Source organism: Ursus maritimus, unplaced genomic scaffold (assembly GCF_017311325.1).
Source record: "Ursus maritimus isolate PB19 unplaced genomic scaffold, ASM1731132v1 scaffold_17, whole genome shotgun sequence".
In the NCBI taxonomy this organism is placed as follows: domain Eukaryota; kingdom Metazoa; phylum Chordata; class Mammalia; order Carnivora; family Ursidae; genus Ursus; species Ursus maritimus.
This window is the reverse complement of record NW_024424119.1, coordinates 9035001-9050906: the sequence shown is the minus strand read 5'-3', so window position 1 is coordinate 9050906 and position 15906 is coordinate 9035001. Positions and strand designations below refer to the sequence as shown.

Genomic DNA, 15906 nt, shown 5'->3' with positions numbered 1-15906 from the left:
CCAAGGTACTAGAAATTAAGAATTCATTTTTAAATGGTTATTTTTGTGATTTGCAATAAAACGGTACCTTTTCTTTTGTGAAATGGTATGTAAATGTTAGCGAATGTCATTTAAGTTTCATATATTGGCCCAAAAACCCCATTTTAATACAATAGTATCATCTTTGAACAATCTGTTTAACCTAGAAACTTAAGCCTTCCAATTATCTACCCTTTTGGAGATGTGGGAAAAATTAGTTTTTGACATGCTTTTAAAAATAATTGTGATGTAGAACTCATGTTTATAGGCATTTTTTTCCCACTGTGGTCTGTTTGTCCATTGATCCTGAAACTGGGCCTTTAAACAACACTATTTACTGATGGAAAAGAATTTCACCATGACAAGTGTTAAAATTATTTGTGATGCCACTGAGAAATTAGATTTTAGCATGTTAATTTTTACATGTGTTTTTATTTATATTTATAGTAACTAATACTAATGTGGCATTCCAGAGTTCCATGAATTAACAGTCAGTTCCTTATGATCTAGGCTGTTGACTTTCTATCTTAAAAAATTTTTTAGTTTTTACATAAGGGATTGTGGGCATTTGGTAATCAGTCACAAAGTTCCAATGTTTTGAAATATCTGTGTTAACATTTGATAGGCAGAATAAAGATGAAGGAAAGAAGCCAGAAGTTAAGAAAGTGGAGAAGAAGCGAGGTTAGTTATTTCACTTTCTAAGATTACCTAGAAAGGAAATTATACACTTAATTTTTCATGTATAGGTTTTAAAATCAGTCATTTTATGTTCTTAAATCCTACAAAAGTGCTTTTCAAATCCCTAATGGATTCTATAGACATTATATTTTAATATAAAATCAGGTGCACTTGCTAAGGACTCATGCTTACTGTCTTATTGGTTATTATCTAATGGTCACATTTTTGTAACATTGCCGAAAGCTAGACATTCTCCCGTTTTTGACACATCTCATAGTTTCAGATAGAGTTTCTATTTCTGGTTCCATGTGTACGGTGAAATAGCTGTTTAAGGACTGGAACAGAGGAGTTTATTAACGGGATACAGCCTGCTTATTTTAGAAACCGATACAGCTAGATGGTGATTGTTTTCGTCAAATGATGAATGTTGCTTTCCTAAATATTTAAAATGGCAAATAATTTCTTAGTGAACTAGGCAGATTATGAAGAACATTTTTAAAAATTCAGATCTTGTCATTGTGCTTTGCTTATTAGATTTATACAGAAATACTGGTTTTGGAAAAACTATTTACTGTGTTTCAAATTTTAATTTATAGAAACATCAATGGATTCTCGACTTCAAAGGATACATGCTGAAATTAAAAATTCACTCAAAATTGATAATCTTGTAAGTCTTTAATACCTCATTTAAAAATATAGTACTTTTATAGCTTCGTATTTTATTTTTTCATGTTTTATGGTACGTGTAAATTTAAGAGAAATGGGACTATTACTGGTTCTTTTGTACTGCCTTGTTTGAGATTTTAAAAGTCATCTTTCGGAACAGATCCTATAGGTTGTGGTAATTAACAGTTATGAAATTACTGTTTTGTCATGAAGGATGTGAACAGATGTATTGAGGCCTTGGACGAACTCGCTTCACTTCAGGTCACAATGCAGCAAGCTCAGAAGCACACAGAGATGATCACGACACTGAAAAAAGTAAGTGATCTTGAGTCGTGCAGATTTTTTTAAATTTTCTCATCACCACTTCATAAAGAAGTAACATTTTAAAAATCAGGGAAGAGAATTGAGAGTGTGTATTTTGTTTTCTCAGATTCGGCGATTCAAAGTTAGTCAGGTTATCATGGAAAAGTCTACGATGTTGTATAACAAGTTTAAGAATATGTTTTTGGTTGGTGAAGGAGATTCTGTGATCACACAAGTGCTGAATAAATCTCTTGCCGAACAAAGACAGCATGAGGAAGCAAATAAAACCAAAGATCAAGGGAAGAAAGGGCCAAACAAAAAGCTAGAAAAGGAACAAACAGGTATGTGGTAATGTTGTTTGCTGGGACTGCTTTTAAAAAATGGCTTTGATATATAATTTCATTAATACTTTCAGGTTTCATAAAGCACTCAGAAAAACAGAAGCTAAGGTTGAGCGTTTGTGTTTAAATCACGGTTATAATCAAGCTTAAATTAGCAGTTGCTGTTCCCTTTTCACTTAAATTAGGAATAATTTGACACAACAGTAGACAAGAAAGGAACTTCCTGTGTCCCCATCAGTCAGCTTCTGTAGTTTTCAGTACATGATCGTTATTCTGTTTTACCCTCATCTGAAGCAAATTCCAGATATGCTGTTTCAACAACAAATATTTTAGGATGTATCTGTGATGGATTCTTAAATAGAAGCATAGTATCATTCAGTATTGGTTCCCCAATTCCATGTTATTAAGTGTCTTAGGAGTTAGGTATTTTATTTATTAGGGAATGATGATATAGGTCTCAAGAGATTTCTTAGAAATAAGATTTACAGGGATGCCCTCCTCATTTATTTAGGTAGGACACAAAATCATGTTATGAATAGTACTTCTGACACTTTGTTGTAAAAGACCAAGGAAAAATACAAAATTTTACTGTGATGCACATTTTTATAAGAAATGGAATGATAAGATTAAAAATCCCCCCCTTTCGGCACCTGGGTGGCTCGGTTGAGCGTCCGACTGTTGATTTTGGCTCAGGTCGTTATCTCAGGGTTGTGAGATTAAGCCCGGTGTCTGCTTGAGATTCTCTCTTGTCTTCCTCTGCGCCCCCCCACTTGTGCACACACACTCTCCCAAATAAATAAAATCTTTAAACATCCCCCCGTGCTTGTACCCATAGATGTATATATAGTAACCCTGCTATTAGTGGGTCTCATCTACAGTGTAATTACAATACGGTGTATTAAGTATTAGAAACTTTAGGGCCATGATTTAGTTTTTTATTTTATTTTGGCTCTTTAGAGGACATCTTAAAGTATTAGAAGCTCTAACGGTTTTTCCATTGGAACCTTTTGAAAGGTTCAAAGACTCTAAATGGAGGATCTGATGCTCAAGACAGTAACCAGCCACAGCATAACGGAGACAGCAGTGAAGAAAGCAAAGACAGCCACGAGGCCAGCAGTAAGAAAAAGTGAGGACATGTTTTAATGGGTCATGTATATTTTTAATTTTTAAATCACATTGCTGTTCCAAGGTTATTTATATAAGGATATTCTGATCACTCAATTCCTGAACTCAGGAAGCAAGATAGAAATCAAAAAGGCAAAAAACAAAAAACTTTGTAATTTACAATTAACTTGCCTGTATTCAAAGGGAATAGAGCTAGATAGTAGGAATCTAGCTTAAAATATTCTTCTTTGGAGTGCTTTCACTGATACAGCTTTAATAGGGACCTGACATTTGTCATTTCTTGCATTGTGACAGGGTAATACAAAAGTGAGATCTAGAATCACAGGCTATTTTGTATGATAGCCTCTAAACAGTTGTTCAACTGTAGTTATCCGAGTCTTGGTTCTGCACATTTGAAGGACTTGGAATGGAGCATCCCTTCTAATTCTGAAATCCAGGGAAATCTTCTCTGTGTCTATGTCATCCCCTCTCTTTATTAAGGTTTGTAATATGTTGGTATTACAGATACAGCCTTTTCACGTGTTTATTAAAGAGAATTCAGTTTAAAGCTGGAAATGGTGGAAAGGGCCTGGCCCACGATGCTTCCCTGAGTTAGTTTGCTTGATCTGAATATTACTTTAGGAAGAAGATACAACACAGTAAAATAAAACTTTGAACAAAAAGAAGTCAAGATTATTTTTAAAAATATTTTGATGATCTTAAAAACAATGCAGGATTTATTAATGTGTTTTCTGACCCCCATGAAAGAGAAAAGCCCCTAATCCCAGTTGACACGTCTTTCTTTCCTTCCTTTAGGCCATCCAGTGAAGAGAGAGAGACTGAAATATCTCTGAAGGATTCTACACTAGATAATTAGGTTGACATACCTGGAAATATAAAGAACATTTGAGAAGTTTGTAATGGTTTTCATTTGAAATATTTAGACTGCTGAAAGTTTTAAATTTTTATAAGCATAGGTTTTGATGTTGAAAACTTGTTTCAAGGGAGAAAATCCCTTTATATTTGTTTAAAAGTAATTAAACATTATTGCTAATTGTACTTGTGCAGTATTAACAGCTACATTATTCAGTAAATGTGAGGGGAAATCCATTTAGGAAATGTTAAACTGCTTTTCCAGACATTTGGTTGTAGCATAATTTCAATTAGTGTGTGTACGTTAATGTGTAATTGATAGTAGAAAAAAGTTACATTTTTAAAACTGCTACTTGTATAAACCTTTCCTCTTTTCCCAGATAATGTGGGTTTTGTGCATAGTTTTTACAAACCTTGGATTTACCGGACTGTCTTTTCACTGTTTGTGGGTTTTGTAGAAGTTATGCATTTTTATGGTAGATAAAATGTTACTTCTATACAAGTACTCACTCCTTTTATCAAAAGTTAATTTTAATCTCACAGTCTACATTGTGCTACATTATCCTGCTGCTTTGTAACAATTTGTGGTCCGTATGCCTTTTTGTATGACAACTAGATATCCAACTGACAATTCTACAAGGTACAAAGTCATGTTAACTTTTGAAGGTAATTTAGTTTTGTGGCTGGGAATTCAGTGAAGTCACATGCCTTTCCTACAGAAAGCCCACGAGGTATGTTTAGGAGCGAATCTGGCTTTAGCTAAGTTCAATCACTTAAGATACTTTACAGGCACTAGTAGCTGAAACTAAAAACTAAATGATAAAAGTTTATTTTTGAGAACTGTCTCGCGTTTCTGAATTTTTAAAAAAGTCACACTCATTAAGGAAGTCACTAAGTATTTTTTTAATTGGGAAAAAAAATTCCATGATTCTTACGCAGTAAATAGTAGAAGTAAATGCTATATAAGAAAACTAACCTATTTGAAAACATGGCTGTATCAGAAGGGGATTATTAGAGATCCTCTATGTGACGGAATTGTAAGGAGTAGAAATGTATGATGCTCCGAGGCAGTTAGGTAAGTAAAGGAGTACTTTGATAGTCTGTATATTCACATATATGGACTAAATCAGGGTAAACCAAGGTTAACGAAATTTAAGGGTAACCTACCAGATAGCATTTCTAAGATATTTTGATTATTAGGTCAGTTGGTGGTTTTCAGTAGCTAAAAGACACTTCTAATGTTTTGAAACTATGAATACGGAGAAAAGGCTTAATACCAGTGTTTGCATGTGACATGCATTGTTATGTTTTGACCTCTCAGGTAATGGTTTTCATCTATAAATGAAAAGTTAGAATTATTTCAATAATTGGGAGTTTTACTTTTTGAGAGGTCTTACAATGGAACTAGGACCCACTGTTTTGAGGGAACTATTGATATTACATTATATCTGGTCCTTAACACAATTTAAATTTGGACAGATTTATTCTAGTTAAGCCATAAGTGTCAACATTGTAAACCTGTTTTGATTAAAGGATTTTTCTATCAAACTCTACTAGTAAATTAATTCTTTGCTATTTACAAAAGTGTTTTTGGAATTCTGGATTTGCTTCCAAGGTAGTAATTTCTTGATTAACTTGGTACAGAGATGGTGTTGTCCGGGGAGATAGGGTAACTAAGACTAGTACGCTCAAAGTTATTTTTTGTTCACCCTCTTTTATTCTGTGACCCAACACGTCAAAATAGCTTTACTGAGAAACCACAGAATATTCAACTTCAGTACAGCAGCATTCTGATCGTTGATGTATGTATGTTTGGGCTGGCCTTGCTCGAAACAGATGATTAATACAGTGCGGAAATATAACTGGCCTTCTATTTTCTGTTGGTCATAAGCTGATTCACAGGTAACTACCACTCTCCGAACTCTTAAAAAAGTCACAAGTACTAAGAACTTTCAGGAGCATTTGCTCCATTTAAATTGTGTTAAGACAATTTAAACGAGAGAGCTAGCAAGAGAAAAAAAAGGTTTTCTTCTTTTGTGGGGGCATATATAAACCACCTATTTTGTGCTTTTTAAACCACTGGCTAACATTTAAAAGAGTAAGTTATGCATGGCCCTGCAGAATGAATTGATGGAAGCTTTCTTAGCTGCTCTGGAGACATTTCAGAGGTGTCATCTGAACAATGTATAAACAACTTGACAATCTTAATTAGACCTTCTGCCATTACATCCTGTGGTTTCAAATAGGATGATCTTTTTTACCCAGTTTTACTGGCACACACTTACCTGATTGAAGATGTCAGGTCAAGATGCCGTCTGCCAACTAATCCTACATAAGAGCAAAGGCTTTTACAAGGCTCTGTGAGGGCTTCACTAACACCTTATTTTGTCCCATTGATCAGAGAAACGATGATCTAGTGGAAATAGCAAACCCATAATTACAAACCTTAAGAAATGAAGCTGCTATATAGGTAGAAATGTTTTCATATTTGTGCTATGAAATTCTTTAACCTTAGAGATAATTATGCTTACAGGATACCAAAGACTGAAAAAGATATTTAAAGAAACCTAGATATTGCTTTTCTAAATGTGATTTTTGTGCATATTCATTATATAAAAATCTCATTGCTAACTACAGAAGACACTGATTAATAAGTTCATTACCATATTTGCTTTTCATTAGATAAAATGATACACATAATTTAGGTCATGTTTAATATTGAAATTTACAGCTATAAAAATCCCTAATTCAGGACCTCTTTTAGGCCTGTTTCAACCTTGGAGGTCTTTTGACCTGAATTTGGTGGGACAACTGTATAACTGATAAACTTAATTAATACATGGGCAAATTCTGGGAGTAACGAGGTTATTAGCCTTTCTTCCTCTAGATTTCATGAGGGGAAATGACACATATTTGAGCCTTTGTAACTTTGGTGGAAAAGTTACCCTCGAGAACGAACCAGCAGGGTAAGATTCTTGATAAAATAAGGGGCGCCAGGGTGGCTCAGTCAGTTAAGGGTCTGCCTTCAGTTCAAGTTATTATTTTAGGGTCCTGAGATTGAGCCTGCATCTGCTCCTTGCTCTCCGGGAGCCTGCTTCTCCCTCTGCCTGCTGCTCCCCCTGCTTGTGCTCTGACAAATAAAATCTTTAAATTAAAAAAAAAAATTCACTAGCAGTAATAATTTGACAGTCTTTGTCCACTGAAATGAACTGACCACACACGGACTAATGCTTCTGTTAGGACAGTACAGTGCACGTTTTGGAATGCACTGTTTTGAGAGTATGAAATGGAAATGATAAAAGTACACACCTGAAACAATTTAAATAATTTGGAGAGAAAAAGGAATAAAAAGACCCTTGCATACTAATGCAAGACCTACAAGGAATGCAGTTTAAAAATAAAGGAGACAGGGGCACCTGGGTGGCTCTGTCCGTTGAGTGTCCAATTCTTGATTTTGGCTCAGGTCATGACCTCAGGGTCATGGGATTGCATTCTGTTGGGATCCAAGTCGGCTTGGGATTCTCTCCCTCTGCCCCTCTCCCACACACGCACTCGCGCTCTAAATAAAATCTTTTAAAAAAGACAATCATTTTTACCTGTGGAACTTAAGGAATTGGGTAAACACGGTTTTCTAGCAGAATTTTTAATCTCTTCAATTTAGTATCATTAGAAACATGAAAGTAAAAATTTAGATGGTAACATAAGCCTCTCATTATACTGATCCTCTGGTGTATTTACTGAATCCGTGAATGAGACCATCACTACACATACCAGAAACAGGTGCTTGTCCTCTGCACACCAATCAACTTAATTGGATATGTAGTATTTAAGTCCATAAAACATTTCACTGCCAATCTTTTAAACATACAGGCTTAAAGGCTTCATCAGTTTTTAATTTGTATGATAAATGTCTGTTCTTAGCCATCCAGGGAATGTGCAACTCAGGTGAATTTAAATAGCTAACCTAGGAGAGAGAGAGAGTAGACTTTAACACATTTAAAAGGAACTATTTTACAGCATTCTTAGAAGTCTTAAAAATGAATTTTCCACCAAAAAAGTTTTTGGGAAAACATTTCAATATAGACAGCTATAATTTTCTGTGATGATCTAGACTTTGGAATTCATCTAAGGTGTCCTTTTGCCCAGAATGAGAGAAGCGAATAGAGTTGTCAGGATGAGGGGGGCCAGAGGAATGAAGAGCTGGACCAGAAAAACTGATTTTTGCATATGGAATACTGGGCATTACTGCGCCAGAATAAGTGAACCAAGCTAGCAATCCACAGGACCTTGACTTCCCCTGTCCCAGTGGTCAGATTACATAAAATCTATTTTTTTTTCTTTTTAAGATTTTAAATAATGTCTACACCCAATGTGGGGCTCAAACTTAAAACCCTGAGATCAAGAGTTGCATGTCTACTGACTGAGCCAGCCAGGTGACCCAAAATCTATTTTTTTTCTTTTTTTTTTAAAAGATTTTATTTATCTATTTGACAGAGACAGAGACAGCCAGCGAGAGAGGGAACACAAGCAGGGGGAGTGGGAGAGGAAGAAGCAGGCTCCTAGCAGAGAAGCCTGATGTGGGGCTCGATCCCAGAACGCCGGGATCACGCCCTGAGCTGAAGGCAGATGCTTAACTGCTGTGCCACCCAGGCGCCCCCCAGAATCTATTTTCTTAATCATAATATTAAACAGAAAAAGTTCTCATCAAGAAATGAATCTTCAATTTAAATGTTACTTTTTTGAAGGTATGAGTATATACTGAAGATCCTTCTGTATTCCTTATTCATGTAGTGAGTCTCATTAAAATTAGTATGCCCGCTAATTTCTACCAAGACCAAAACCTAGTATCACAAGAGTCCACCATGGGATCTGATTATGGAATAGCTATTTTTTTTTTTTTAAGATTTTATTTATTTATTTGAGAGAGAGCACTGAGGGAGAATGAGAGGGAAAAGCAGACTTCCCGCTGAGCAGGGAGCCTGATGTGGGGCTCAATCCCAGGACCCTGAGATCATGTCCTGAGCCAAAGGCAGACGCTTAACTGAGCCACCCAGGCGCCCCTAGAATAGCTATTCTTAATACTGTATTTGTTAAGTCTACTTTTATTTTTCTCCCTCATTTTTATATTTGAAGGATCTTCACCTTGGAAGCTTCATGGTACAAGGTGTAGCTCTCACATTCTTCAAAGACTTCAAAACACTTCCACCACTTGATGTAGCATTAACTGAATTTTTCTAATTTACAGATTAGCAAAAAGTACTCTGGACACAGAAGGAACAGGCAAGCCACAAACTGGCCAAAAATCAGAATACTTGAATCTGACAGGATTTGTATTCAAAAAATATAAAGCACTCCTACAACTTAAGATAAACACACTTAAAAATGGGCAAACCCAGTAAATAAAAACCCTATTTTGAAATAAATACTAAAATAATATATTTCTAAACACAAGTTACTTTATAAGAAAACCTGTAATTAAAAAAAAACCACAAAAAACCCCTGTGATGTCAACTTTTACATGGGTGTGGGTGACTATTTCAGGCGGATCCTGTTCCTCAGTGGCATGTTCTGGAAATAAAGTAACCATCCGAGAGGATGGATGTACACAGGGTACATTTTTTGTTATTATTAATTAAAGGTTCCAGGATCAACATAAGGATAAGCGAGGAATTCTCCTAGTTTGTTGCCTTCTGAATCATAGTGGAGCATCCGAAAGCAAACATCACAAAAGAAACATGGGTCCTCTGGCGCAAAACTGTCATTGTTTGTCACCCATCTGTAATTTAAAAAAAAAAAAAAAAGATGTACTTCATTACAATCAACTTTCTTAAGCTTTAACATGTTATGACCTGTAGTAATGTGTAAACATAACATTCCCACCATTGCCTTATCATCCTAATACACCGTAATCCTTCATACAATCTGTATATATATATAGATACAGACATATCACTACCAATACTCTGCAAGGCAAAAGGGCAACAGAGACCCTACAGAATGCTGTTTCTCTGAAAGACTTCTTAAAGGTAAGTAGAGAAAAATATAAATCCATATGTGAAAGCATCCTACACTTCTGATATGACTTAGCTATTCTCCAAGTAACTGTTAAACGTAATAGGTCATCTTGAAAAACTAATATATTAGATGCTACAGACCTGATGAACTTTTGTGTAACTTATCTTTTTAACTGGTAAATTAGTCCTGGCTAATTTGAAAACTCCAGGTGTTTTATCTAGAATTCAGGATAAAATGTTATAGAGTGTATACAAATGGGAATATGGGCAAGATTCCACTGATACTTTGTTTTCTGGCCTGAGACTTTACTAGTCGTGGGAAGATGAAAGACTGTTTTTCAGTCTGTTTCAATCTGCATCTCATGGTCTATTTTAACATTCCCTGATTTCCAATTTGATAACTGATTTATCACGTTTTCCTACTGATCATTTAGAAAAGCCTATTTGGGGGGAGAGGGAGAACCCCCCCAAAAATCTGATACACGATTATTCTCTTTTCCTCTGAATTTTTTGACTCTAACCCACAGTTAAAAAACTAAACGTGAAGTATCACATAAAAATTTTATGAAACCATATTTTGACCTCACTGTATATATTGAATGCTGTGTTATTTCTTCATGGAGGAGGAGCCGTCGATGACGCGGATTTAGTAAACTGCAGAGACAGCATGGCTCCCTGATGACACTGAGAACTGACTCATCCAAAGTCTGACCCGGCTCTGGACTTCCACTATACAGGATTCATTTCCTTACTGTTTAAATGTAACCTCCTAATTCGCAGCACTTACCTACCAGATAAAACCATTCCTATTTACACCCCCAAAGTGTAAGTCCTCAGATTCAAATTCAAAATAGGAAACACTGAAATACCAAAAATCGAAGTACTTGACTATTGAAAACCAGCAATTCTTGAAGGAAGAAATATGTATCACTCACCTGGCTGTGTACATTTTACAAACAAAACATTTTCTGGTCCACAGCCAGTGCTTCTTGATAAGAAGGGGATAAAGTGTCCTATCCAAGCAGTCATCACAATGTGCAAGCCTTTTGAACATGAGAAGTAAACGAAGATATTAAAATGCAAATTGTTGTGCTCTCTAAAGAAATGTATCTGTGCCTCAACATTACGAACATAGTAGGCATTTTTTTCCTCATAAAAGACTTTGGGTCTGACCAAATTGTGTTCTACAAAAACACTCCTAAAGATCATTTGTGCTTAAACAATGTTTTCTTTCCTATAAACTTCCCGAAGCATTTTACGGTCATGTGCTCTGGGACTCTCAGGGAGATCTTGAATGTCTTCTATCAGAGAGCCCTTGCTTTACCCAACACTTAATACCTTTTTATGAAACACAGTTTGAGGAGCTATTTTATCTAGTTGGTTACTGTCCTCTTTATTAAAATCTAACTCGGACTCCCGGTATAATGTGAACTGACAGAGGACTTTCGTTTTAGGTATCAGAATTAGTAAACTGTAAGTGGAAGTCAGTCCCCACTATGCCACGAAACAGCTGACTGGCTGTGAGTAAATCCCTTGACCACGCTGGACCTTCAATTCTTCATCCAAAAAATGAAGGTCCCGGGCCATTTTAAAATTTGATTCTTCCTTTTTGTCTTTTAGTAAGAAAGCATAGCAATATATCAACTTCATATCAGAAAATGATTAATAAACTTCTAAGAGTTTACCAACTATTAGACTATGGAATGGTACCGAATGACTAAATCCACCTAAACGATAAAAATGACTTGTAGTCCACGGGCGCCTGGGTGGCTCAGTCAAGCATCTGCCTTTGGCTCAGGTCATGATCTCAGAGTCCTGGGATCGAGCCCCACATCGGGCTCCTTGCTCAGTGGGGAGTCTGCTTCTCCCTCTGCCTCTCTCAAATAAATAAAATCTTTTTTACAAAAATGACTTGTAGTCTAAATTACATTTACAAATTCTTTAAAGGGCTCCCGCCTGACTCAGTCAGTAGAGCATGCGACTCTTGGTCTCGGGGGTTGTGGGCTCAAGCCCCACATTGGAGGTAGGGCCTGCTTAAAAGTAAAATCTTAAAAAAAAAAAAAGTGAAATTAAAAAATCTTAAAAAAACTAAAACTAAAAATTCCTTAGGAACATCCCACGCTGCAAATGTTTAATAAGCTATGAGCTGTTTTCCCACATTGCCTTGAGTTTAAGGACTGATGTTACTGCACAGTGAGAACATTCAACTAAAATCAGAGAAAAGTGGATTGTCTTCCATCTCATGCTAAGTCCCAAGCACATCCCCCCCAGTGAAAGAGCGGGCAGCATAGCTTATATAAAATGTAACACATTAGCAAATGTATATAATTTTACAAATGTATATAATTCCTACAAAACGAGGGTTTCTGAGCTCTCCTGGCCCCCCGGCCCTTTGCTTCAGCCAATCTTCTTCCCTAAAGGCCACTGTTATGTATGCTTAATTGCTTTTAAATTTACCTCCTCGACATCCCTCTACAGAGCCCAAATAACTTCGGTTAAATATTTAATGTTCACATGATGCCAAGTTAACATCACTACTTACACCTGAACTCCACGGCTGACTGTAGGTTGCTTTTGTTGTGTACCACGTGGTGGTCACGCTACGAGCCAGGAGCGGCCTGCTAGCGGCTTCTCCCAGGTCCGCATGTGCTTAGGTTGCAGCGCACCTGTCGCTAAGTCAGTTCCGTGCTTCCTGACAATGAGGACCGTGCTCTCCGTGTGCTTATGCACCAGTGGGAGGCCTGGCAGTTCTAGACATCCTTCCTGACTTCTCCACTGGGCTCTAGTCTGGGGACGAAGCTGTTCTCTAGGTCGGCTAGACGGCCATCATGCTGGCATTTCCCTTTCCCCACATTATCTCTTCTGCTTTGCATTCATGTTTTTCTTTTTATTTTTTTTTAACATTTTATTTGTCAGAGAGAGCACAAGCAGGGGGAGCGGCAGGCAGAGGGAGAAGCAGGCTCCCCGCTGAGCAGGGAGCCCAATGCTGATGTGGGACTCGATCCGAGGACCCTGGGATCATGACCTGAGCCGAAGGCAGCCGCTTAACCAACTGAGCCCCTAGGCGCCGCTGCATTCATGTTTTTCTATTTCAAGGTTTACTAAAGAGAGTGTGAAGTACTTCCTCCGGGAGCTTACTGAGAATGAGTGCATGGCCAGGCAAATTTTGGAGACTGGTCACTAAGATCCCAGAAAAGTGGAAACAGGGACTTTCTGAAGGCAACAGTTACTATTACTGGTATAATAAAAAGCATGGGTGTACCACTGCTCCACAAAACAACATAAAAACGGCCTCTCAAAATTAAAGCAGGGATGGAGCAGGGCTTATTCCTATATATTGATCATTCGCAAACTGCGATTTTCTAAATAAGGAAATGAACAGCCTTTTTCATGAGAAAGAGATACAAGCTATACAAAATTATAACAAAATCTTATTTTAAACTAGTCCTTCTCACTTTATACTTGGGGAAAGCATTAAGACTTAAATTTGTCAAATATTAGAACTACTCTTTTCTTCCCCCAGTTCCCTTTGATCGCCTTAAAATTCTGGCAAAGAGACAAGAAACCTAGACACATAGCTGCAAATTTGCTAGGCGAAGGCGCTACAAGATATTCAAAGTGACCTACGAAGTGGATGAAGTGGGCGGCTACCCTGCCTATGTACAAATGGAGACGCTTATTTACAGATTTTTAACCCTCTAATCAAGTGCTTCTACCACAGATATTCCCCAAAATAAAGACAGAATACAAATGGATGAAGAGTTGGTCAGTCCACGGAAAGCAAACAATTTTGCTGCTCCCAAGCCAAGCTGCAGTGACTACTTTCATTCCTCTTATTAAAAACAAAACCAAACTGCCTCTGCTTTTATACTGTGAAATAAAAGAGAAGCAGAACAAAACATCATGTTCTGAGCGCTGCCGCTTACCTTATGTCAGTGATGACAACAACATGTTCACAGTCTCCCTGGTGACAATATAAGTAAGGAAAACCCAGTTTAATACACAGGTCATTGAAGGTGAACTCTTCCATTTTAGCAGTCTGAAATTTCCCATAGCCTCTGTCGTGGGACTCTGACCATTCGATGATAGTTCTGAAGGGGGGAAAAGACAACAGTATTTCATTAAGCCACACCAACCTAAAAATGACAGAACACGGTTTGTGACTGCAAGTATTTCACAAAGCCTGGCTCACTCAATAAACTGGACAGTTGCCACCTTGAGGTAAAAATCTCAGTGATTGACATAAGCAAATATTAAGAACTCTGAATGTGTCTTTATCCATTAGAGCAACAGTTCTCAAAGTGTGGTTCCTGAAGTCAAAATGATCTTCGTGATAAAATGTCAATAATGCCATTCATCTCATTTTGTTCTGGAAAAGTTATTTTCCCCCTGAATTATTAATGTTAACATGTAATGGGATTAAATTAGTTAATATTTAAAATATTTCTTAGGTTCAACTTCTAATATGGTAAATACTGATAGCTATAGCCCACATAATCAAAAGCTCTTTGGAGTCCTCGATTATAGTATAAAGGAACGCTGAAACCAGCAAGTTCGAGAACTGCTACGTTAGAATACAAATACAAATGGCTATAATGAGAGAGGATGTAGATAAACACTCAGAAACAATACACATATATAATCTAGTAGCCAGGACACTGATAGTAAACGTAGGGGCTAATTAACATGACTATGAGCTATAGATTTTTCATGTGATATATACTTAGTCATGTATTCACATAGCCATCTAGGGCAAACAACAGTATATACTGGACAAGCAGAAAAAATAGTAAGATTAATGTATTGCTATCATCTAAATATGAGAGACTAATAAAGTAGTTAAGTGGGATGTAAAGTTTCTTAGATTTGCTAGATATTTTTTTTTAAGTAGGCTCCACACCCAACCTGGGGCTCAAACTCATGACCCCCGAGATCAAGAGTTGCTACTGACTGAGCCAGCCTGGTGCCCCAAGCCTTGCTGTAATTTCTAAGACAGCAGATAACACAAAGATTTTGAAATGGTCTGTGTGACTCTTTGATAAGAAAATTTTCTTCCTGAAGTAAAAATTTTGATTAACTTACTAATACCTAGGCCAACCAGATGAAACAACTGAATATATTTTAAAAACTGAGAGATACTTCTAACCCCAAAACAAACAAAACAGCCTAATAAAACAATTCCTTGGCAAAGACGCTTAATGGGCCCGTAACATGATTTGTGGAGTTCTATTTCAAGAAGCAGAAACAGGAAAAACTGAGAAGATTTTTGAGAACTGTACCTGCTCAAATCTCTGCACTCGGGGTATCTTCTATCGTTGTAAAATGTCCCTTCAAAATAAAAGAAAGCTGACTTGTACAGGTCCTATAAGGAAACAGATGGCATTGAAAGAGTCCGCTATTAACAACTGGAAAACTGCTACCAATTCAAAATCTATAGGTCATAAAACCACACTAATATGCTTTACAGTCACTTCATGCACCCTCACAGAATATGCTTAGCTCATTAATTTGTTTACTGTTTACTATTTAATGGGAACCTCCTATGTGACAAGCATTATGCTATTTACCAGAGATGAAAGTGGAAACATCTGATCCTTGCTGCTATTTTCAATGTTATCCTATCGCTGTTTTAATCATTAGGTCCGATTTAAATTTGTATATTCTGAGGCTTGTGAAAGGAACCTAATTAGAAATGAAATAAACAATATTATTCAATTATATGAATACACCGCAGTGAGTTATTTTGGATACCAGAAGCAAAAACCAAAAGTCACATTTTTTTTTTTTTTTAAGATTTTATTTATTTATTTGACAGAGATAGAGACAGGCAGCGAGAGAGGGAACACAAGCAGGGGGAGTGGGAGAGGAAGAAGCAGGCTCATAGCGGAAGAGCCTGATGTGGGGCTCGA

The 15906-nt window shown here is 36.8% G+C and overlaps 2 protein-coding genes across 3 annotated transcripts in view; one reads left to right on the top strand and one right to left on the bottom strand.

The window, feature by feature from the left end:
- Window positions 1-5531, top strand: part of PSIP1 (PC4 and SFRS1 interacting protein 1) — a 38423-nt gene extending 32892 nt beyond the window's left edge. The window contains exons 11-16 of the mRNA XM_040631452.1: window positions 644-699; window positions 1293-1363; window positions 1576-1677; window positions 1793-2006; window positions 3021-3132; window positions 3927-5531. Coding sequence (XP_040487386.1) covers window positions 644-699; window positions 1293-1363; window positions 1576-1677; window positions 1793-2006; window positions 3021-3132; window positions 3927-3987 — 616 coding nt within the window. The 3' untranslated portion in view covers window positions 3988-5531. The remainder of the gene's footprint in view (window positions 1-643; window positions 700-1292; window positions 1364-1575; window positions 1678-1792; window positions 2007-3020; window positions 3133-3926) is intronic.
- Window positions 5532-9421: 3890 nt separating this feature from the next.
- SNAPC3 (small nuclear RNA activating complex polypeptide 3) overlaps window positions 9422-15906 on the bottom strand; it is a 36236-nt gene continuing 29751 nt past the window's right edge. For both annotated transcript variants that reach the window (XM_008689830.2, XM_008689831.2), the window contains exons 6-9: window positions 15277-15359; window positions 13924-14088; window positions 10933-11040; window positions 9422-9759 (exon numbers count right to left, since the gene is read on the bottom strand). In XM_008689830.2, coding sequence (XP_008688052.2) covers window positions 9612-9759; window positions 10933-11040; window positions 13924-14088; window positions 15277-15359 — 504 coding nt within the window. In that variant the 3' untranslated portion in view covers window positions 9422-9611. The remainder of the gene's footprint in view (window positions 9760-10932; window positions 11041-13923; window positions 14089-15276; window positions 15360-15906) is intronic.